Source organism: Piliocolobus tephrosceles, chromosome 1 (assembly GCF_002776525.5).
Source record: "Piliocolobus tephrosceles isolate RC106 chromosome 1, ASM277652v3, whole genome shotgun sequence".
NCBI classification, from domain to species: domain Eukaryota; kingdom Metazoa; phylum Chordata; class Mammalia; order Primates; family Cercopithecidae; genus Piliocolobus; species Piliocolobus tephrosceles.
Window position 1 is genome coordinate 194,028,411 of NC_045434.1, and position 23,420 is coordinate 194,051,830.

A 23,420-nucleotide genomic window follows, 5' to 3' on the forward strand; every position below is an offset into this window, starting at 1 on the left:
CCGGGGCTGGAGTGCAGTGGTGGCCGGATCTCAGCTCACTGCAAGCTCCGCCTCCCGGGTTTACGCCATTCTCCTGCCTCAGCCTCCCGAGTAGCTGGGACTACAGGCGCCCACCACCTCGCCCGGCTAGTTTTTTGTATTTTTTTAGTAGAGACGGGGTTTCACCATGTTAGCCAGGATGGTCTCGATCTCCTGACCTCGTGATCCACCCGTCTCGGCCTCCTAAAGTGCTGGGATTACAGGCCTGAGCCACCGCGCCCAGCCTTTTATATTTTTTTTAGACAGGGTCTCACTCTCTGTCACCCGGGCTCAAGAGCAGTGGCACAATCATGGCTCATTGCAGGTTTGATTGACCTCTTGAGCTCAGGTGATCCTCCCACCTCAGCCTCTAAGATAGCTGGGACTACAAGTCTGCATCACAATTCCCAGCTAATTTATTTTTATTTATTTATTTTTTTTGAGACGGAGTCTCGCTCTGTCGCCCAGGCTGGAGTGCAGTGGCGTGATCTCCACTGACTGCAAGCTCTGCCTCCCGGGTTCACACCATTCTCCTGCCTCAGCCTCCCGAGTAGCTGGGACTACAGGTGCCCACCACCTCGCCCAGCTAGTTTTCTGTATTTTTTTTTTTTTTGAGACGGAGTCTCGCTTTGTCGCCCAGGCTGCAGTGCAGTGGCACCATCTCGGCTCACTGCAAGCTCCGCCTCCTGGGTTCATGCCATTCTCCTGCCTCAGCCTCCGAGTGGCTGGGACTACAGGCATGCACCACCACGCCCGGCTAATTTTTTTTGTATTTTTAGTAGAGATGGGGTTTCACCGTGTTAGCCAGGGTGGTCTCGATCTCCTGACCTCGTGATCCGCCCGCCTCAGCCTCCCAAAGTGCTGGGATTACAGGCGTGAGCCACCGCACCCTTCTGTATTTTTTAGTAGAGACGGGGTTTCACCGTGTTAGCCAGGATGGTCTCGATCTCCTGACCTCGTGATCCGCCCGCCTCGGCCTCCCAAAGTGCTGGGATTATAGGCTTGAGCCACTGCGCCCGGCCACTAATTTTTATATATTTTGTAGAGACAGGGTTTTGCTAAGTTGCCCAGGCTCATCTAGAACTCCTGGGCTCAAGCGACCTACCCGCCTCAGTCTCCCAAAGTGCTGGGATTACAACAGGGGTGAGCCACCATGCCTGGCCGGAGCCATCGCTTTAAGGTTATAAAAAACAGTCAAGTTGCCTAAGCCTTTACTTAACGTTACAAAGGGAAGGAGAACTCCAAGAGCCCTTCTCAGTCTCAGCTGTGGGCCTAACCAGCAGCCTCCTCATTCCTTCCTTCTAGTGGTTCCCAAAAGCCCAGCCTCTCTAGCTCTCCCCTCCATGGTACATGGACACAAGGTCAGGCACTTTTCTGCTGATTATCCTGTGGAAGGAGAACAAAATACTAAAGATGGGAAAGTAACCAAGGGCCCAGAAGCCTGACAAGCCTCTGCAGGCTGAGCTTCTGCAGGTTGTCACCGGCCCAGTTCTGACTGATGAGTTGGCAGTTCTGAACTTCACCCAACTTTTATTCTCCCAGAGCTGGGAATCCTCCAACCTGTCTTTTGAGACCCCTTGTCCCACACTAAAAATGCACATTCTTTGGGATTAGAGGGAACTGGATTCACCTTCCAGAGCTTGTGGCTGGCCAGTGGCCTTAACCTCTCTGAACTGTATCCTCATCTATAAAAGGAGATGAAATGACTACTTCTCAGGGCTGTCATCAAGACTGAATGAAATGGTTGTAAATCCACAAATATTTATAGTGCTTACTACTACTAAGTGAGGAGACCACCCCTCATATTGTCTCATGCCCAATCTCTGCCTTCAAAGAAAGAAGTAAAAACTAAAAGGCAGGCCGGGCGCAGTGGCTCAAGCCTGTAATCCCAGCACTCTGGGAGGCCGAGACGGGCGGATCACGAGGTCAGGAGATCGAGACCATCCTGGCTAACACGGTGAAACTCCGTCTCTACTAAAAAAAATACAAAAAAACTAGCCGGGCGAGGTGGCGGGCGCCTGTAGTCCCAGCTACTCGGGAGGCTGAGGCAGGAGAATGGCGTAAACCCGGGAGGCAGAGCTTGCAGTGAGCTGAGATCCGGCCACTGCACTCCAGCCTGGGCAACAGAGCAAGGCTCTGTCTCAAAAAAAAAAAAAAAAAAAAAAAAAAACTACAAGGCAGAAATGAAATCCACAGGCAGACAGCCCGGCACCGCACCCTGGATCTGGTTAAAGATCTACCCCTGACCTAACCGGTTATGTTATCTATAGATTCCAGACATTGTATGGAAAAGCACTGTGAAAATCCCTGTCCTGTCCTGTTCTGTTCTGATTACCGGTGCACGCTGCCCCCAGTCAGCAGCCCCCAGTCACGTACCCGCTGCTTGCTCAATCAATCATGACCCCCTCACGCAGACCCCCTTAAGAGTTGTAAGCCCTTAAAAGGGACAGGACTTGCTCACTTGGGGAGCTCAGTTTCTGGAGACATAAGTCTAGCAGAAGCTCCTGGCCGAATAAAGCCCTTCCTTCTTTAACTCAGTGTCTGAAGGGTTTTGTCTGTGGCTTATCCTGCTATACTATTGCTTGGCGTTGGACCAGGAGGTGTAGCCAGGATAAAGGAGACTAACCCTTTTTTACTCTCATAATTTGTTCATCCTTTTTATTTGTTTATTTTTGAGACAGGGTCCTGCCCAGACTGGAGTGCAGTGGCATGATCATGGCTCACTGCAGCCTCAACCACCTGGGCTTATGCCATCCTGGGTAGCTGAGACTACAGGTGTGCACCACCAGTCCCCGCTAATTTTTGTATATTTTGTAGAAACAACGTCTTGCTATGTTGCCCAGGCTGGTCCCGAACTCCTGGGCTCAAGTGATTCTCTGGCCTTAGACTCCCAAAGGTGTTATTATAGGTGTGAGCCACCATGCCCGGCCTTTTATTTTATTCTTTTAAGAGAGGGGGTCTCACTCTGTGACCTAGGCTTGAGTGCACTGGTGCCATTACCTCACTGCAGCCTCAAACTCATGGACTCAAGCGATCTTCCCACCTCAGCTTCCCAAGAGGCTGGGATCATGGGCACATGCCACAGCACTTGAGCTTGATTTGTTCATCCTAAAAAAGTCCAGGGGATTCTTGGCAGGCCTGCCCAGGATCCCCCTATGAGTTGGCCAAACACAAAGACTCCCAGGCTTGGGCTTAAATGACCAGGTAGATGGTAGACTTCCATGCAGTGAGATAGAGAACACTGGTGAACAAACAGGAGAGGAGAGACGTGAAGCTCCATGTTGCTAGGTATTTTCATTCAATCTGAAGTGCTTGGGCGCCATCCCAGAAAGGATGTCAGATGGGCTAGGGGTGTGGAATATGAGGCACCCTTGTGGCCAGGCACGGTGGCTCACGCCTGTAATCCCAGCACGCTGGGAGGCCAAGGTGGGCAGATCACCTGAGGTCAGGAGTTCGAGACCAGCCTGATTAACATGGAGAAACCCCATCTCTACTAAAAACACAAAATTAGCCGGGCGTGGTGGCACATGCTGTAATCCCAGCTACTCGGGAGTCTGAGACAGGAGAATCGCTTGAACCCGGGAGGTGGAGGTTGCGGTGAGCCGAGTTGGCGCCAGTGCACTCCAGCCTGGGCAACAAGAGTGAAACTCTACCCTCCACCAAAAAAAGAGGCACCCTTGTTTTAGATAGACAGCTGTGTGCCAAGGCAAATATCCCATCAGTTTATCAGAATAATCTGTAGCAGTCTGGTGTGCCTGGGAGGGAGACTGTATTAGGATGAAAAAGTACTCACAACAAGAAGTCAGGAGAAAAAAGCAGGAAACAATTATGTCCACACAGTTGGTGCTGATGGCTGGGCTGCCATGAGCACAGCTTGGAATGCAGTCAGACACATAAGGGCTATATGAAGTGTTGGTGTCATGGGGCATTAACCAAAAAATCTGTTATCGTGGATGGAACAGACCCAGTCAATCAACATCTCCTTAGTTATCTGTGTTTGGCTAATACTTTGGAGCGTTTCACTACAAGCTGGCCACAATGATCCCACTCTACAGAGAAGAAAACTGAGGCTCAGAAAGGTCAAGCATTTTACTCAAGATTGGAAGAGGAGGCCAAGATCTGAACCAAGTTAGTCAGACTCCAGAGCTGGTGCCCTTGAATGTTACTAGAAATTTCTTCTGCCTCCAGTCGGGCGCGGTGGCTCATGCCTGTAATCCCAGCACTTTGGGAGGCCGAGGCAGGTGGATCAGGAGGTCAGGAGATCGAGACTGTCCTGGCTAACACAGTGAAATCCTGTCTCTACTAAAAATACAAAATACAAAAAATTAGCTAGGCGTGGTGGCGAGCGCCTGTAGTCCTGGCTACTCAGGAGGCTGAGGCAGGAGAATGGAGTGAACCCGGGAGGCGGAGGTTGCAGTGAACCAAGACCACGCCACTGCACTCCAGCCTGGGTGACACAGTGAGACTCAGTCTCAAAAAAAAAAAAAAAAAAGATATTTCTTCTGCCTCATTCCTCCCCATGCTCCCTAGTAGTCTCTCAGCTTGGCTGGAACTGTCTCTCTTCCTCCTTCCCCTAGAAAAGACAGCAACTTGTTGCTGGTCTTCTGGTCCCCACCCTCATCCCCTCATCTCATTCTCCAAGTCATTCGTGATAAATAAATGTGTGTGTGTGTGTGTGTACATTTTGAGACAGGGTCTCACTCTGTTGCCTAGGCTGTAGTGTAGTAGCACGTACATGGCTCACTGCAACCTCCACCTCCTAGGCTCAAGCGATCCTCCTGCCTCAGCATCCAAGCATCCAGAGTAGCTGGGACTACAGGCGTGTACCACCATGCTTGGCTAATGTGTAATTTTTTTTTTTTTTTGTAGAGACAAGGTCTCATATGTTGCCCAGGCTGGTCTCAAACTCCCGGGCTCAAGTGATCCTCCTACCTCAACCTCCCGAAGTGATGGGATTACAGGCGTGAGGTACCGTGCCCGGCCTCATTCATGATCTTTCCAAACCTCAAACCTGAAGCAAGCTACTGGCCTGCTTGGACTCCTTAGTGGTTCCCTTTGCCTGGAAGATAAAGCCCACATTTCTTAGCTTGGTATTAGAGGTCTCCAACATCGGGTACTGACAGAACCTTTAGCTTCACGTCCTATCTATCACATCCTCCCTTCTCTTCCCACACAATCTGCTTGCCAGACCCACCAGGCCAGAATGCTAACTGTCATCTCCACACTATTTTCATCTCTTTACCTTGAAAGCCTTCCTATCCCTTATCCCACTGGAAGAACATCTACTGGTGTCTCAAAGTCACCTCCTCTGATCCCTCCTCCATCCTGAACTAGTCATTCTCTCTGAGAAACTGGGACAGACTTTTAGATCCCAATCACTTTACATGCCTATCCACCACACCAATCAACTTCCTACAAGCCCCTGGGGGCACCGGTCAACTCACTGTATCTTCCATATGCAAAACCCTTTTACTTCTCACAGGAAGCTGAAGAAGGCAGCACTGTCACTCCTATTTCACAGTTAAGGAACTGAGGCTCAGGAAGATAACTTTACTGGCCTAAGTTCACATGGCAAGTAAAGGGGAGCCTAGAAAAACAACCCAGGCCTGTCTGACTGATTCTGAAGGCTGACCATGGTCCAGGCAGGGGCTAAGGCAGCCTGGACAGGCCTCCCCAGGATCCCCTATGCGCTTGGCCAAGTCCCAGAAGCAGAGAGCAGAAGCCAGCTGAGGAGAGGACAGTGAGACGAGAGGGGAACACTGAGGCAGCTGGGGCCTGAGAGAAGGTGGGGTGGGTGGTGACAGATCCGACAGACATGGGGTAGGACAGTGGCAACAACTCCCTGCTGTGGTGGAGACGGCCCCTGAGTGCTCGTTGAGTCCCAGAGGAGAGGCTTCCTCTCCAAAATGGAAGACTTGAGGCCCTGCACTGGGCTACTGTGAGCAATCGCCAGGGAAGGGCAGGGGATGGAGGGCTACCTTCTTTTCTTTTTGTTTTTGAGACGGAGTCTGGCTCTGTCGCCCAGTCTAGAGTGCAGTGGCGCGATCTCAGCTCACTGCAAAGCTCCGCCTCCCGGGTTCACACCATTCTCCTGCCTCAGCCTCTCGAGTAGCTGGGACCATAGGCGCCCACCACCACGCCCGGCTAATTTTTTGTATTTTTAGTAAAGACCAGGTTTCACTGTGTTAGCCAGGATGGTCTCGATCTCCTGACCTCGTGATCCACCCGCCTCGGTCTCTCAAAGTGTTGGGATTACAGGCGTGAGCCATAGCACCCAGCCAGATGGCCACTTCTAAAAGGTGGAGCCCTGTTCCCGGTACCTGCCTGCACAGCCTCTACGGCACAAATGGGTCTTTTGTACAGACTTCTCTCACTGCTCTGGCTGTGTTTTCCTTTTTCTTCTTCTTCTTTTTTTTTTTTTTTTGGAGCCTCACTCTGTTGCCCAAGCTGGAGTTCAGCAGCATCATCTCAGCTCACTGCAACCTCCGCCTCCCAGGTTCAAGAGATTCTCCTGCCTCAGCCTCCCTAGTGCTGGGACTACAGGTGCATGCCACCACGCCTGGCTAATTGTTCTGTATTTTTAGTAAAGACGGGGTTTCACCATGTCGGCCAGATTGGTCTTGAGCTCTTGAACTCCTGACCTCAGGTGATCTGCCCACCTCAGCCTCCCAAATTGCTGGAGTTAGTCGTGAGCCACCGAGCCTGGGCTCTCTCTCTCTCTCTCTGCCTGTGTTTTCTTTCTTTTTTTTTTTTTTTTTGAGACGGAGTCTTGCTCTGTCGCCCAGGTTGGAGTGCAATGGCGCGATCTCGGCTCGCTGCAAGCTCCGCCTCCAAGGTTCATGCCATTCTCCTGCCTCAGCCTCCCAAGTAGCTAGCACCTACAGGTGCCCATCACCACGGCCCGCTAATTTTTTGTATTTTTTTTTTTTTTTTAGTAGAGACGGGGTTTCACCATGTTAGCCAGGATGGTTTCAATCTCCTGACCTCGTGATCCACCCGCCTCGGCCTCCTAAAGTGTTGGGATTACAGGCGTGAGCCACTGCGCCGGGCCTGTGGCTGTTTTCTTAACCTGGCAGTGTCTGGGCTGGGAATAAGGAGTCGGCTTTTAGCATCATGCTTCCCTGCCCAGCCCCTCCTAACACAGCTTCCATCTTCAAGGAGCATACAGTCTGTGGGAGAAGAGTGAGACAGTCACAGAGAAGCCGGCTACAGAGTCAGCTTCCACCATCAGGCACTCCAGAATGCCCACAGCTGCCCTTTGAGGTGAGCAGATTCATCCCGGTTTTATAGCTAAGGGGAAGATGAGGCTCAGGGAAAGGTGACCCAGGTCACACAGAGGTGCAATGAAACCCCAGTCTCATGACCCTGCTCCACCAGAGCCAGAGCTGCCCTACCCCACCTCACTTTCCTTATTTATTGAAGAAAGTGGGTAGGCATGCCAGTCTAGACAGTCTGCCTGGAGTTTGGTGCTCCTGCCCTGACCTCCAGTGACCTCACTACAGCCTCAATTTCTGTAAAAGGAGACAGAGCCCTCCCAGACCACCGCAGCTGTGCCCTCTGTCCCCCACGCCAGGAGGGAGAACTTGCCTGCCAGACTCAGGCTGAAAAATCTCTTTGTGTGAAAGGTCCCCAGGAGGGAAGGGAGGAGAGGGCTCGTGTGTCAACAATATACATTTGGTGGGCTGCTGTTATGCCAGGCACATAGCTGGTATATTTCACACTAGGAGTTTCTCACTTGGGATCCCCATTGGATACAACCTGTGCTTGGGTCTATGTGTTCATTTCTCCTGGGGGAAGGGACCCACAACTTCCACTAGATGTTGGAATCACTGCTTTATGAAAATTATAGGATATTACTATTTGGGAGGCTGAGACAGGAGAATCGCTTGAACCCGGGAGGTAGAGGCTGCAGTGACCGAGAGCACAACACTGCACTCCAGCCTGGGCAATAGAGCAAGATTCCGTATCAGGAAAAAAAAAAAGAAAAAAATGGCCAGGTGCGATGGCTCACACCCGTAATTCCAGCACTTTGGGAGGCCGAGGCGGGTGGATCACCTGAGGTCACGAGTTCGAGACCAGCCTGGCCAACATAGTGAAACACTGTCTCTACTAAAAAATAAAATAAAATAAAATAAAATAAAATAAAATAAAATAAAATACAAAAATTAGCGAGGCCTGGTGGCACTGTTCCTGTAGTCTCAGCTACTCGGCAGGCTGAGGCAGAATTGCTTGAACCTGGGAGGCGGACGCTGCAGTGAGCCGAGATCGCACCACTCCACTCCAGCCTGGGTAATAATTGCGGAAAATGTCTCAAATAAAATAAAATAAAATAAAATAAAATAAGGCCGGGCGCGGTGGCTCAAGCCTGTAATCCCAGCACTTTGGGAGGCCGAGATGGGTGGATCACGAGGTCAGGAGATCGAGACCATTCTGGCTAACACGGTGAAACCGCGTCTCTACTAAAGAATACAAAAAACTAGCCGGGCATAGTGGCGGGTGCCTGTAGTCCCAGCTACTCGGGAGGCTGAGGCAGGAGAATGTCGTAAACTCGGGAGGCGGAGCCTGCAGTGAGCTGAGATGCGGCCACTGCACTCCAGACTGGGTGACAGAGCGAGACTCTGTCTCAAAAAAATAAAAATAAAAATAAAAAATTATATCCTCACCACAAGCTCCCTACCATTGCTATAAAGATAAGGAAACCAATTCTCTGGAGGACTGGGTGGGTTGCCCAAGGGCATCTGATGAGAAAGTTGTAAAGAGGAAGAGAACAGGATTCCTGCTCTTGGGAGGTCTTTGAAACAAGAGCCTCGGGAACTCCTAATTTATCTGTCCAGGTTTCACTCTGATGTCCTTCTTGGGGCAATCCTTCCCTGCCTCCTCCACCCCGCAGTGTTCCTTAGCCCTGCCCCCAAGACCCTTCATGACCCAGCCCCTGCTGTATCATCTTGTTACTCTCCTCCTCCAGTCACCTCAAGACCTGTGATATCCCTGACCACAATATCTATACCTTCATGCCTTTGCAGGTGCAGTCCCTCTGCCTGAATCACCCAATTCCCACTACCCTCAGACTGCCGAAAAACTCTGTTCCTTCAAAACCCCATTCAAGAGTCACTTCACCTAGAAAGCCATCCCTGAGCCTCCTGGGTAGGGTGGGGGGTCCCCCTGAGGGTTCTCATAACACCCCACACACTCAACTTTTGCTAGGGCACACAAGTCACACGTGGTCGAAGTTAGGTCAATATGTGATGAATGAAGACTTGCCAGTAGCGTTCGTCACCCGGGCTCCAGGGCATAGTTCGCTAATGACACGGGCCTGCCCTTCTCACCACTGTCCCCCAGCCCCGCAAGAGCGGCACGGAATAGATGGCCAGCAAATAATTTGCTGACAAACTGAGCTGCTGCGGAATTCGAGACACACGGCTCCCAAAGGTCCACAGCGGTGCCTGGGTGCCCGCCGACGCTGGGACTTCTCTCGCCGCAGCAGACCCCCAACTACCCACCCTCGAGCTCCGAAAATCCACTCTCTCTCGGGCAGGGTTCCCTCCCAGCTCTGCAAACCGCCTTCTCCAAACGCATGCTGGACAAAACCATCCTCCTCGCGGCAGAGACCCATCCCCCGCCCGGGCGGCCGCGCGCACCCGGTCCATCGCGCTCGCGCCGTTTGAATCTCCCGCCTGCGCGGGCGCCGCGGTGCGGGCGTGAGAGGCGCGGCGGCGGAGGGGCCGCGCGGCCCTAGCTCCGGCGAGGCGGGGCCCAGCGGCCGCTCGAGCGCCCCGCGGGGCCGGGGAATCGCGAGCCCGCATCGCGCCTTCCTGCCTCCGGGCTTCACGTGGGGCCAGCGCCGCGCGACACGGGCGAAAGCGGGCAGCGACCTAGGCCCGCGTGGACCGGCCCGTGCTCCAGCTGTGGCCGGTCCGCGCACCGCCCTCTGCCCGGACCCACCGCGCGCCCTGAGCGAGACCTACCTCGGTGCACGTCGGCCACAAGGAACTCCAGCGCTCCCCGCCGGGCCGCGAACTGCCCCAGAGCATGCGCTCTGCAGGCCTCTGGCCCCGACCCGGGCGAGAAAGGAAAACAAAGAGCCCGGCGGCCCCTGGCGGCCATCCCAGGATCTGCATGTGGCGCGCTCCCGGGCTGGGGGGAGCTCTTGGCCAGGCTGGCTCCCCTGGCCCGGTTCCAGTGGGTGTGTATTTTGGAAACCCCAAATCGGAACACGTGGACTAACAACCAGAAAGACTCCTTGACTTCGGTCTGTTTAGGAAAATCTCGTGCGGTAGGGTCTGTACGGAGAAAAAAGATACTCGTCTTCCCTACCCTCAAGAAGGCATGGAGAAGGATGAAAAATCAGACTATCAGCAACCACACAGCGCTATGACCGTGATACCCACAGGGACATCTTACTCAGCCCGGGGCTTAAGAACGGCTTTCCAAGTTAAGTCTAGGAGGGCAGGACATCCTAGGAGAAGCGACGTTTGCAGTGACAGGGAACCATGAGAACCCAGGGAGGTGTGGGAAACTGCCAAGTAGATGGGAGCAGAGGGTGCCTGTGGGAGTGACAGATCATGGATGCAGGGTCTTGTGTGTCTAAGGGGTCCAGCCTGTATCCTGAGGCAGTGGGGATATATGAGGATTTGGGCACGGGAATGGCATGATCAGATTTTTTTCCCCGTGAGTTAACATCAGATGGGTATGTGCCCATGTCTTAAGGTTTGAGGGAGGCACATCTCACATGCGTGTGAACACCCAGTCATCATTCTTATGAGCTACAAAAGCATCCCGATATGATCAGATCTTACAGAACAAAATAGAGAATGGACTTGGGCAAAACGGGAGCCAACTGGGGAGGAGCAAGTGGAACGAGAGAGACCAGATAAAATAGGAGATAAGGGTGTGAGTTGGGGTTGGGTTGGAGATGGAAAACCGGTACCAAGGAAAGGTTGTCTCTTGTTAACACACCTATTCTTCAGGATGGATACAAACAGTTCTTCAGGATTTCAGGTGTTCCCTGAAACCCTTGCAAATGATGTTTTCTCGATTTCATGTTGATTCAGACTCTGAGTCATTCTACTGCACCCAAAGTCTAGATGGACACTTTTGATGAGTTCTTATCAACTGAACTTTCTTTTTTTTTTTTTTAGACTGAGTCTTGCTCTTGTCAGCCAGGCTGGAGTGCAGTGTTGTGATCTCGGCTCACTGCAACCTCTGCCTGCCGGGTTCAAGCAATTCTCCTGCCTCAGCCTCCTGAATAGCTGGGATTACAGGTGACTGCCACAACACCTGGCTAATTTTTGTACTTTTAGTAGAGATGGGGTTTTGCCATGTTGGCCAGGCTGAATTTCTTCTATGCAGAGCCTGCCACAAAGGACTCCCCCGTCTTCAGAGTTTCTTACCTCTCCAAGTTTACCTCTGTCTCCATCATGGACTCCTCTTTTGGATGATGTACTGTGAAACTTCTCCAACTTTTAACCCTGGGATCTCTGATCTTCCTCTCTCTCTCTGCTGTTTTCCTCCAAGATCTTATTCATGTAGCTTCATGTAATAATAATGAGTGATGATGATTATTATTGCCTATTTTGTAAGACCCTTTATTTTGTTAACTACAGAAACATATCCATGTCAGCTCATTTGTTCCTCATGAAAACCTCATGGCAGTTGGAATATAAGAAAACTGAAGTTTAAAGAGGTAAAGCAAGTTTTCTGGGGTCATCGCACAAGTGGTGGAAGGTGACCTGAACTCTTTTTTGTTTTTTTTTGACATGGAGTCTCACTCTGTTGCCCAGGCTGGAGTGCAGTGGCGTGATCTCGGCTCACTGCAACTGGGTTCAAGCAATTCTCCTGCCTCAGCCTCCCGAGAAGCTGGGATTACAGGCGCTCACCACGATACTCGGCTAATTTTTGTATTTTTAGTAGAGACAGGGTTTCACCATCTTGGCCAGGCTGGTCTTGAATTCCTGACCTCATGATCCACCAACCTCAGCCTCCCAAAGTGCTGGGATTACAGGCCTGAGCCTCCACACCTAGCCTTAATTTTTATACTTTTAGTAGAGATGGGGTTTCTCCATTTTGGCCAGGCTGGTCTCAAACTCCTGACCCACCCAGGCTAGAGTGCTATGGCATGATTTTAGCTTACTGCAACCTCTGCCTCCTGGGTTCAAGTGATTCTCCTGCCTCAGCCTCCCGAGTAGCTGGAATTACAGGTGCCCGCCACCATGCCCAGCTAATTTTTGTATTTTTTTTTTTTTTTTTTTTGAGACAGAGTATCGCTCTGTCACCCGGGCTGGAGTGCAGTGGCCGGATCTCAGCTCACTGCAAGCTCCGCCTCCCGAGTTTACGCCATTCTCCTGCCTCAGCCTCCTGAGTAGCTGGGACTACAGGCACCCACCACTTCGCCCGGCTAGTTTTTTGTATTTTTTAGTAGAGACGGGGTTTCACCATGTTAGCCAGGATGGTCTCTATCTCCTGACCTCGTGATTCGCCCGCCTCGGCCTCCCAAAGTGCTGGGATTACAGGCTTGAGCCACCGCGCCCGGCCAATTTTTGTATTTTTAGTAGAGATGGGGTTTCGCCATGTTGGCCAGGCTGGCCTTGAACTCCTAACGTCAGGTGATCCACCTGCCTCGGCCTCCCAAAGTGCTGGGACTACAGACATGAGCCACCGCGCCTGGCCATTTTTGGTATTTTTAGTAGAGACCAGGTTTCACCATTTTTGCCAGGCTGGTCAGGAACTCCTGACCTCAGGTGACCTGCCCATCTTGGCCTCCCAAAGTGCTGGGATTACAGGCGTGAGCGACTGCACCTGGCATTTATTTATTTTTTAGTTTTGTATTTGTATTTTTTATTTTATTTTGAGATGGAGTCTCATTCTGTTGCCCATGCTGGAGTGCAGTGGTGCAGTCTTGGCTCACTGCAACCTCTGCACCATGGGTTCAAGCAATTTTCCTGCCTCAGCCTCTGGAGTAGCTGGGATTATAGACACGTACCACCATGCCAGGCTCATTTTTTTTTAATAGAGACAGGGTTTCACCATATTGGCCAGGCTGGTCTTGAGCTCTTGACCTCAGGTGATCCACCCACCTTGGCCTCCCAAAGTGCTGGGATTACAGGGGTGAACTACCGCACCCTGCCCCAGTTGTTTTTTTTTTGAGAATGAGTCTCACTCTGTCACCCAGGCTGGAATGCAGTGGCAGGATCTCGGCTCACTACAACCTCTGCCTCTCGGGCTCAAAAGATCCTCCTGCTTCAGCCTCCCGAGAAGCTGGGAACGCGGATGTGCACCACCATGCCCAGCTAATTTTTTTTTTTTTTTTGAGAGAGTCTCACTCTGTTGCCCAGGCCAGAGTGTAATGGCGTGATCTCGGCTCACTGCAATCTCTGCCTCCTGGGTTCAAGTAATTCTCCTGTTTCAGCCTCCTGAGTAGCTGGGATTACAGGTGTGCGCCTGGCTAATTGTCCATCTAATTTTTGTATTTTTGGTAGAGACAGGGTTTCACTATGTTGGCCAGGCTGGTCTTGAACTTCTGAGCATCAGCAGTCAGCCTGCCTTGGCATCCCAAAGTGTTGGGATTACAGGAGTGAGCCACTGCAACCGGCTGATATGGAGGTCCTGGTTGTAATAATGTACTGTGGGTTTTATAACATATATAAAAGTAAAATACATGACAGTATCAAAGACTATATAGTGAGAAATGGAAGAAATATTTTTATTTTTATGTATGTATGTATGTATTTTTTTTTTTTGAGACGGAGTCTCTCTCTGTCGCCCAGGCTGGAGTGCAGTGGCAGGATCTCCGCCCACTGCAAGCTTCGCCTCCCGGGTTCTTGCCATTTTCCTGCCTCAGCCTCCTGAGTAACTGGGACTACAGGCGTCCGCCACCACGCATGGCTAATTTTTTTGTATTTTTAGTAGAGATGGGGTGTCACCCTGTTAAGCCAGGATGGTCTCAATCTCCTGACCTTGTGATCCGCCTGCCTCGGCCTCCCAAAGTGCTGGGATTACAGGCGTGAGCCACTGCGCCTGGCCAGAAATATTTTTAAGTTTTTTTTTTTTTTTTTTGAGACGGAGTCACTCTGTCGCCCAGGCTAGATAGAGTTCAGTGCCGTGTTCTCAGCTCACAGCAACCTCTGCCTCCCGGGTTCAAGCAATTCTCCTGCCTCAGCCTCCTAGTAGCTAGGACTACAGGCATGTGCCACCACACCCGGCTAATTTTTGTGTTTTTAGTAGAGATGGGGTTTCACCATGTTGGCCAGTCTGGTCTCAAACTCCTGACTTCAGGTGATCTGCCAGTCTCAGCCTCCCAAAATGCTGGGATTACAGGCGTGAACCACCGGACTTGGCCTTTTTTTTTTTTTTTTTTGAGACGGAGTCTCGCTCTGTCTCCTAGGCTGAAGTGCAGTGGCACGATCTCAGCTCACTGCAACCTCTGCTTCTAGGTTCAAGTGATTCTTCTGCCTCAGCCTCCCAGGTAGCTGAGACTACAGGCGAGCACCACCACACCTGGCCAGTTTTTTTTTTTTTTTCATTTTTAGTAGCGGCAGGGTTTCACCATATTGGCCAGGCTGGGGAAGATTCTTATACTACAGGTGAACTGGTTTAATATCAATGGAATGTAAACTATTATAAATTAAAAATGTATAATATGGCTGGACATGGTGGCTCATGCCTGTATTCTCAGCGCTTTGGGAGGCCAAGGTGGGAGGATTGCTTGAGCCCTGGAGTTCAAGACCAGCCTGGACAACATCGTGAGACCTTGTCTCTACAAAAAATACAAAATTTAGCCAGCCACAGTGGCACCTGCCTGTGGTCTTCACTACTCAGGAGACCAAGCTGGGAGGATCGTTTGAACCTAGGAGTTCCAGTTCGAGGCTGCAGTGAGTCATGATCTTGCTACTGCACTCCAGCCTGGGCAATAGAGTGAGACCCTGTCCAAAAAAAAAAAAGTAAATCGCCTAAAGTCTCCAATTAAAAGGCAGAAACTGTCATATTGAAAAACCTAAAATGTTACCTATAAAAAATAAAATTTAAAAATAAGGCCAGGCACAGTGGCTCATGCCTGTAATTCTTGTACTTTGGGAGGCCAAGGCAGGCAAATTGCCTGAGCTCAGGAATTTGAGACCAGCCTGGGCAACATGGTGAAACCCCATCTCTACTAAAATACAAAAATTAGCCAGGCATGGTGGTGCATGTTGTAGTACCAGCTACACTAGAGGCTGAGACATGAGAATTGCTTGAACCTGGGAGGCAGAGGTTGCAGTGAGCTGAGATCGCACCACTGCATTTCAGCTGGGCAAAAGATTGAGAATGTGTCTCCAAAAAATAAATGAATATGTAAATAAATATGCTCAGCCAACGGTGGATCTGCACAAAGAAAAATAATATAAAAGTAAATACACAAATAATAAATTTGTACAAAAAGTAAAAGATACACTGTTGTTTTGTTTTTGAGTCAGGGTTTGCTCTGTTACCCAGGCTGGAGTGCAGTGGCGTAATCATAGCTCACTGCAGCCTTCACCTCTAGGGCTCAAGTGAGCCACCTCAGCCTCCCCAGTTGCTGGGACCACAGGCATACAGCACCACCCCTGGCTAATTTTTGTATTTTTTTTGTAGAGACAGGCTTTTGCTATGTTGCCTAGGCTACTGTTGTAACACTAGTCAAAAGAAAGCTGGTGGCCAGCTGTGGTGGCTCACGCCTGTGAACCCAGCAGTTTGGGAGGCCGAGGCAGGTGGATCACTTGACGTCAGGAGTTGATGACCAGCCTGGCCAACATGGTGAAACCCCATCTCTACTAAAAATACAAAAAAATTAGCTGGGCATGGTGGTGTGTGACTGTAATTCCAGCTACTCCGGAGGCAGAAGCTGCAGTGAGCTGAGATAGTGCAACTTCACTCTGGCTTTGGTGACAGAGTGAGACTCTTGTCTAAAAAAAAAAAAAAAGAGGCCAGGCGTGGTGGCTCACGCTTGTAATCACAGCACTTTGGGAGGCTGAGGTGGGCGGATCACGAGGGCAGGAGATCAATACCATCCTGGCTAACACGGTGAAACCCCGTCTCTACTAAAAATACAAAAAAATTAGCTGGGCATGGAGGCATGCGCCTGTAGCCCCAGCTGTGAGACTCCGTCTCGGAAAAAAAAAAAAAAAAAAAAAAAAAACGAAAAGAAAGATGGAGGTATGCAGCTACGAGCAAATTGCTCAAGTTTTCTGAATTTCAGTTTATTATTAAAAAATAGAAACAAAGCCTACTTCACCATTTTGTGAGATTAAAGAAAAAAAGCAGGAGTGGGAGACAAAGTAGATTTTACAGCAGAGTATTTAAAGGAGTCAATCAAGAGACAATATCTAAAACATAGTTGTATAACTATATACAACTAATAACAGAACTTCAAAATACATGAAGCAAAATTCATGAAGCAAAAACTTATAGAACTGTTAGGAGAAATACAAAAATGCACAATTACAGTTGGAGATTTCAATATCCCTCTCTCAATAAATGATAGAGCGAAGTAGATATGAAACTAGCAAGGACAGCCAGGCACTGTGGCTCACACCTATAATCCCAACACTTTGGGAGGCTGAGGTGGGCGGATCACCTGAGGTCAGGAGTTTGAGACCAGCCTGGCCAACATGGTGAAACCCTGTCTCTACTACAAATACAAAAATTAGCTGGCCAGGCATGGTAGCTCACGCCTGTAATCCCAGTACTTTGGGAGGCCGAGGCGGGTGGATCACCTGAGGTCAGGAGTTTGAGCCCATCCTGGTCAACATGGCGAAACCCTATCTCTACTTAAAAAACACGAAAATCAGCTGGGTGCGGTGCAGGTGCTTGTAATCCCAGCTACTTGGGAGGCTGAGGCAGGAGAATCGTTTGAACCGAGGATACAGAGGTAGCAGTGAGCCCAGATCATGCCATTGCACTCCAGCCGGGGAGACAGAAAAAGACTCCATCTCAAAAAAAAAAAAAAAAAAAGAGATCAGGCTTGAGGCTAGGGGCAGTGGCTCACGCCTGTAATCGCAACACTTTGGGATGCCGAGGCAGGCGGATCACTTGAGGTCAAGAGATCCAAACCAGCCTGGCCAACATGGTGAAACCCCCGTCTCTACTAAAAAATACAAAAAACATTAGCTGGGCATGGTGGTGTGCACCTGTAATCCCAGCTACTTGGGAGGCTGAGGTGGGAGAATTGCTGGAAGCCGGGAGGTGGAGGTTAAAACAAGCCAAGATGGCTCCATTGCATTCCCTCCTGGAGACAGAGTGAGACTCGGTGGCAAAATAAAAAAAAAAGGCCGAGCGCAGTGGCTCACGCCTGTAATCCCAGCACTTTGGGAGGCTGAGGCGGGTGGATCACAAGGTCAGGAGCTCAAGACCATCCTGGCTAACATGGTGAAACCCTGTCTCTACTAAAAATACAAAAAAATTAGCTGGGTGTGGCAGTGTGTGCCTGTAGTCCCAGCTGCTGGGGAGACTGAGGCAGGAGAATGGCATGAACCTGGGAGGTGGAGCTTGCAGTAAGCCGAGATCGTGCCACTGCACTCCAGCCTAGGCGACAAAGCGAGACCGTCTTAAAAAAAAAAAAATCAGAATTGGATACTGTATCCTTGGTTCCTGAGAAGTCAGAAAAGAATGTTATTTAATGGCCGGGCGCGGTGGCTCACGCCTGTAATCCCAGCACTTTGAGAGGCCTAGGCGGGCGGATCACAAGGTCAGGAGTTCGAGACCACAGTGAAACCTCGTCTCTACTAAAAATACAAAAAAAATTAGCCAGGCGCAGTGGCGGGCGCCTGTAGTCCCAGCTACTCAGGAGGCTGAGGCAGGAGAATGGCATGATCCCGGAAGATGGAGTTTGCAGTGAGCCGAGATCGCGCCACTGCACTCCAGCCTGGGCGACAGAGCGAGACTCCGTCTCAAAAAAAAAAAAAAAAAAAAAAATGTTATTTAATAAGTGATCATGCCACTGCACTCCACCTAGAGACTCTAAGAAGCTTTTCACAGATATAAACTCCTTTGTCCTTATTACAACTCCATGAGGTAGTTTATCATACTCATTCTGTGACATGAAATTGAGGCACAGGGGCTAAGTAACTCACCCAGAGCCTCATAAACAGCAAGTGGTGGGATCCAGATTCAAATCCGGGCAGTCTAGGACTCCTAAGATGGGCAACCAATACTGTCTGCCTACACAAAGAACGAGGCCAGAGTGCCTGTTCGGAAAGTCTAAAGGGGTATTGCAAGCTGAAGTTCAGCAGAGTGGGACCTGAACACCTACTGACAGCTTTGCTTCAGCTGTACCTTGTAGGTCAATAGAAATTCACTCATTTCCTGCCCAGCACTGCAGTTACCGAACTCCACCTGAGAATATAAATTGAAAACATACTAAAGTCACTGGTTCAGAAAAAAATCTTACTCAGGAGATCTATGTAGTTAGAGCAGGACACAAATGGGACTGGGCATACAGGGATGGATGGGACTGACTTATCTGGCTTCTTCTGAGCAGGGAACTTGATGCCTGTTTCTGCAGAGGTGCCACTCCTGGTTGTGGACTTGGACGATTATTAGCCTTTTGGTTCCTGGGTTTCCCCATGGGAATATGCTGTATTAAGCCCCCCCCCCCCCCCCCCAGCACTAATATGCTAAGTGCTTACCTAGAGCAGTGCCTGGCACAGGTAAGCACAAATGCCAACTGGTTTAGGAAGATGCCTTGAGACTTACTGTCACCAGGCTAGAGCACAGTGGCGCTCTCAGCTCACCATTTCCAACTCCCGGGTTCCAGCATTTCTCCTGCCTCAGCCCCATACAGGCACACACCACCAGGTCCGTGTATTTTTGTATTTTTTTTATAGAGACAGAGTTTCACCATGTTGGCCAGGATATCTAGATGTTGTGATCCACCTGCCTCGATCTAAGTGCTGGGATTACAGGTGTGAGCCACCAAGCCCGGCTGCATTTAAGATGCCCTCAACACTGCCTCACTCCACTTCGCTTCTAAGAAAAATCAAGCTGTGTATTTCCCCGCAATCCTAGCTAGTAACTAGCTTCCATTCTCACATGTTCAGAGTCCTGCCCTGAACACCCTGACAAGCAAGCTCCAGTCCACCAAACTCCAATCTCACCCACCTCCCTCAAACCTGTCCCATCAGCTTCCAAATGGCTTAATGGCTATCCCACCTCCCCTATGCCAGCAGATAGACTTTACCTTCTAGATTATTCCCTATTAGTTCCCATCCTTCAGGGTACTGAATATTTATGTTGGCAGCCAGTGTAGGGGGCTTGACAAAGTTCCCATTATGACTCATGTCATGAGGCAAGCGATTCTAGCAATCCTCAGGCTGAGGTGCACCAGGTAGCAAGGGCTCATACAACTCAGCTAAGGATACCACAACCTCCCATGGCTACCATTGATTTTCCTCCACTACATTGTGGGAAGCTAAAGGATTGGTCTAACAACTCATCTTGCACTCAACCCAGACTTATGGTCCTATTGGTGAGGACCTAATATCCATTTTCCCAATAACCTGCCAATATAAAGTGGACCCAAGGGGGACCCACCTGAGACTGGTTTCAGGGCCTTTAGAACGGAAGCTATCATGCTAGTTTCCTTCAGCAGTTACCATTCAGATTCTTGGCTGAAGTCACCACAGCCATCTCCACATAAAAATGAACCACAAACATGTATAGCCATATTTATTTTAATACATTAACAAAGCAGATTAAGCAATTTGTTAGGTAAATTACAAATACATTAGAAATCACACAAAAGCAAAATACTCAAGGACTTTTAAAATACCCACCAGGCCGGGCGCGGTGGCTCAAGCCTGTAATCCCAGCACTTTGGGAGGCCGAGACGGGCGGATCACGAGGTCAGGAGATCGAGACCATCCTGGCTAACACGGTGAAACCCCGTCTCTACTAAAAATACAAAAAATAGCCGGGCGAGGTGGCCAGCGCCTGTGGTCCCAGCTACTCGGGAGGCTGAGGCAGGAGAATGGCGTGAACCCGGGAGGCGGAGGTTGCAGTGAGCTGAGATCCGGCCACTGCACTCCAGCCTGGGCGACAGAGCAAGACTCCGTCTCAAAAAAAAAATAAAAATAAAAAATAAAATAAAATAAAATACCCACCAACACTGTGTGCCTTCTGGAATTTGGCGTAAGGCCAGGCAGAGTCACTTCTCTGGTTAAGGTGGTGCATTCCTAACCAAATGCCAAATTCCAAAGTCTTTAATACAAAACAGCAGACTCTTAAAAGAGGTATGAGGGCCAGGCGTGGTGGCTTATGCCTATAATCCCAACTACTTGGGAGGCTGAGGTTGCAGCCAAGATTGCTCCACTGCACTCCAGCCTGGGCAACAGAGCAAGACTGTCTCAAAGAAGTATGAAATGCACCCCAATCTTTCGCTGTAAGTCTGCCAAAGATTGTCAAAACCTCCCTGTTAAAAAAAAAAATCGGTTTACCTACTCTCCCAACTATATAAAGGACCCCAAAAGTAAACATCAATGCTGAAGTGTTAAGTGCAGACTGTCTTCTTTCCTGAAAGAAAAGAAATAACGATTAGACTCCTGAAGATCCTACTTCAACTTAAAATCTAGTACACTGGACGTGTTTCCTGCATGGTTTGTCTCCCCAGTCATTGTCCACAGGACTCTGGGAAGCTGTAGGAATATGCAGGCGCAGACATAATGCCCAGCTTCATCTCCAACGTTGTGGAAAGGGACTGTACATCATGGGGCAGAGCCCTAAGCTCCCGCAGGCCACTTGGACAGAGCCTGGGGAGAGTGACCTCCCAGGGTATCCACGTTGGAATGCTCATTAGTGAGGAATTGGAGTAACTGATAAATCCAATATGGCTAATCACCCACAGTATTTTCAAGGGCTAGATTCTTTTTCTCAGCTGACACTACAGATGTAGATAAAGCCAATTAGGCTTCCTACAGTTCACACTAGGTTAACTTTTACTACATTGCACACTTTTATCAGCTGATTAAAAAAAGCAATTTTTACAGAAGAGTGTATGTTGAAGTTATGTCAACATGCCTACAAAAATGCAGCAAAGTTTACATTTGGGTATATCAAACAAAAGTATTGCTGAGAATGATTCAATGCCTCAGAGGTAAATAAATCCTGACCAACTAAAATAAAAGTCTCTTCAATCCTACTTCCATCACAGAAATCATTGACAAGAGCTGATGAGCCAAAAACAATTAGATTTACTTACCAAGAGTTACTTGGAATCCTTAACAAATCCTGCAAAACAAGGTATTAATCTATTAGTACAGCAAAACACTAATCTTTTTCAATGAGGGGGCTCACAGTATAGCCTGGGGTTGGAGTGCAATGGCACAATCATAGGTCATTGCAGCCTTGAACTCCTGGGCTCCAGCGCTTCTCCTGCCTCCAGCTACCTATCATCATGCCTGGCTACTTTTTAGCCAATTTTTCTTAAACACGTATTAAGACTTCAATCCAGATTCAGTGCTCTAGAAGGTTGTTTCCTGCATGGTTTGTCTCCCCAGTCATTGTCCACAGGACTCTGGGAAGCTGTAGGAATATGCAGGCGCTGACTCAAGGCCCAGCTTTATCTCCAACGTTGTGGAAAGGGATTGTACATCACGGGGCAGAGCCCTATGCTCCCCTACGCCACTTGGACAGAGCCCGGGGAGAGTGACCTCCCGGGTGTATCCACGTTGGACAATCAGTGTAATGCATAAGTTTACAGAATCCAATAGGAAACAATATCATCCATTCATGTCACTACAGATCTTAAACAGGAACGCAAACGAGTTTCCACCCTGTCCACAGTGGGGTGCTAAAAAAAAATCGGTTTCTAGACGGGTAACATGTCATATTCAGCTATTCTGATTACTTTTCAATAGGCGGTTAGTACCATGCGGAAGGTATGGCAGAAACAAAGACAACAATTAGGCCCAGCTATCCTAAATTCAAATCAAACACGCGGGCTGGTTAAATTACCCCCAAATCGGACAGGCACGGTGGCTCACGCCTGTAATCCTAAAAAAGTAAAAATAAAAATGACCCAACTCACAAAAGTACGAGAAAGCAGAATTACGAACAGTATGCTTCGAAACTATGAAAACCTTAGGCCGGGCGTGGCGGACCGCAAGGTAAGGAGTTGGAGACCGGACAGGCCAACATGGTTAAATCCCGTCTCTACTAAAAATATAAAAAATAAGCCGGGCGTGGTGTACACGCCTGTAATCCCAGCTACTTGGGAGGCTGAGGCAGGAGAATTGCTTGAGCCCAGTAGGGGTCGCGATCAAGAAAAAAAAAGAAAAAATTGAGAAAATTCTTGAAGGCAAGTAAGGATCCGGAATAAAACTGCGCAATTCCATTGAGAACGACAATGTGCCTACTGAGAGGCAGTAAGATAAACAGTGGTGGTGGCGGTGCACCTTCAGATTCAGAGACTCGGCGGGTCGGCTGGCAGCCCTGCAGGTCCCGAGGTCTCCATGGCCCACTTCTGGGCCAGGCCCGTCTAACGCGTACATTAGTTGGGACGGATGCCGCCTACAACATCCATATATAGTTTTAAATTATATGATTCTCGGCCAGGCGTGGTGACTCACGCCTGTAATCCCAGCACTTTGGAAGGTCGAGGCCTGTGGATCACCGGAGGTCAGGAGTTCAAAACTAGCCTGACCAGTAGAGCGAAACCCTGTCTCTACTAAGAATACAAAAATTGGCCGGGCGTGGTGGCGCGTGCCTGTAATTCCGGCTGCTAGGGAGGGCGAGGCACGAGAATCGCTTGAACCCGTCAGGCGGAGGTTGCACCGAGCCAAGATCGTGCCACTGTAACCCAGCCTGCGTGACAAACCGAGACTCCGTCTCAAAAAAATGAATATAAAAATGAATAATATACTATATGATCCTACGGATGCCCGGCTGCTGATTCATAGTATTAGACCCACAACTCCGGTGGCAGGCATTTGATAACACTTACCTAATGGAGGAACAGACGACCGCGAATCTTGTCTTCAAAAGGGCGAGTGAACGCAAAGCATCCTTATTTAAACCTTACGAAGTGCCCGGAAGTCATGGAATGTATAGTGCGCGTGCGCAGGAGCATGCGCAGTTAAAGAATCGGAAATTCGCGGAGGCTGCTGGGAATCCGCTGCGGATTGAGCCCCACACCTTCCTGGCTCGGAGGCTTCTCGCGGTAGTGGAGCCTTCGCGCGGGACCTTGCTGGGGAATGTACGTTACAGAAATAGGTTTGTAGGTATGTAGCTACACAGGACGTTTACTTCTGTGCAATCATTGGACCCAGTCTGTAGGATATGCTCTTAGATAAATTGGCCAAAAAATTTTTGGAAGAGCCGAACGCGGTGGCTCACGCCTGTGATTACAGCACTTCTGAAGGCCGTGAGGGGCGGATCGTTTGAGGCCAGGAGTTCGAGAC

The 23,420-nt window shown here is 49.6% G+C and overlaps 1 protein-coding gene, 1 long non-coding RNA gene, 2 other non-coding genes and 1 pseudogene across 7 annotated transcripts in view; all 5 read right to left on the minus strand.

Annotated features, from left to right (window-relative positions):
* Positions 1-11,550, minus strand: part of RCC1 (regulator of chromosome condensation 1) — a 26,849-nt gene extending 15,299 nt beyond the window's left edge. Inside the window, exon 1 of one of the 4 annotated variants that reach the window (XM_023219451.2) lies at positions 11,409-11,550. Coding sequence is in view for 2 of the 4 variants with exons in the window: in XM_023219449.2 (XP_023075217.2) it covers positions 9,984-10,136 (153 nt within the window). In the remaining 2 variants the exon portion in view is untranslated. Of the gene's footprint in view, positions 1-9,983; positions 10,151-11,408 lie in introns of those variants that run through there. The other 3 variants (XM_023219452.2, XM_023219450.3, XM_023219449.2) reach the window with 3 other exon arrangements.
* Positions 10,696-10,793, minus strand: LOC111547830 (annotated as a pseudogene).
* An 8,451-nt stretch (positions 11,551-20,001) lies between the features above and the next one.
* LOC111547601 lies at positions 20,002-23,077 on the minus strand. The gene is made up of 3 exons (XR_002733175.2): positions 22,964-23,077; positions 21,221-21,249; positions 20,002-20,535 (listed from the first exon to the last, which is right to left on the minus strand). It is a non-coding gene; the product is annotated as an uncharacterized LOC111547601 (long non-coding RNA).
* Positions 20,603-20,806, minus strand: LOC111547807. Its single transcript, XR_002733232.1, has one exon. It is a non-coding gene; the product is annotated as a small nucleolar RNA SNORA73 family (small nucleolar RNA).
* LOC111547806 lies at positions 21,489-21,693 on the minus strand. Its single transcript, XR_002733231.1, has one exon. It is a non-coding gene; the product is annotated as a small nucleolar RNA SNORA73 family (small nucleolar RNA).
* Positions 23,078-23,420: the final 343 nt, after the last annotated feature.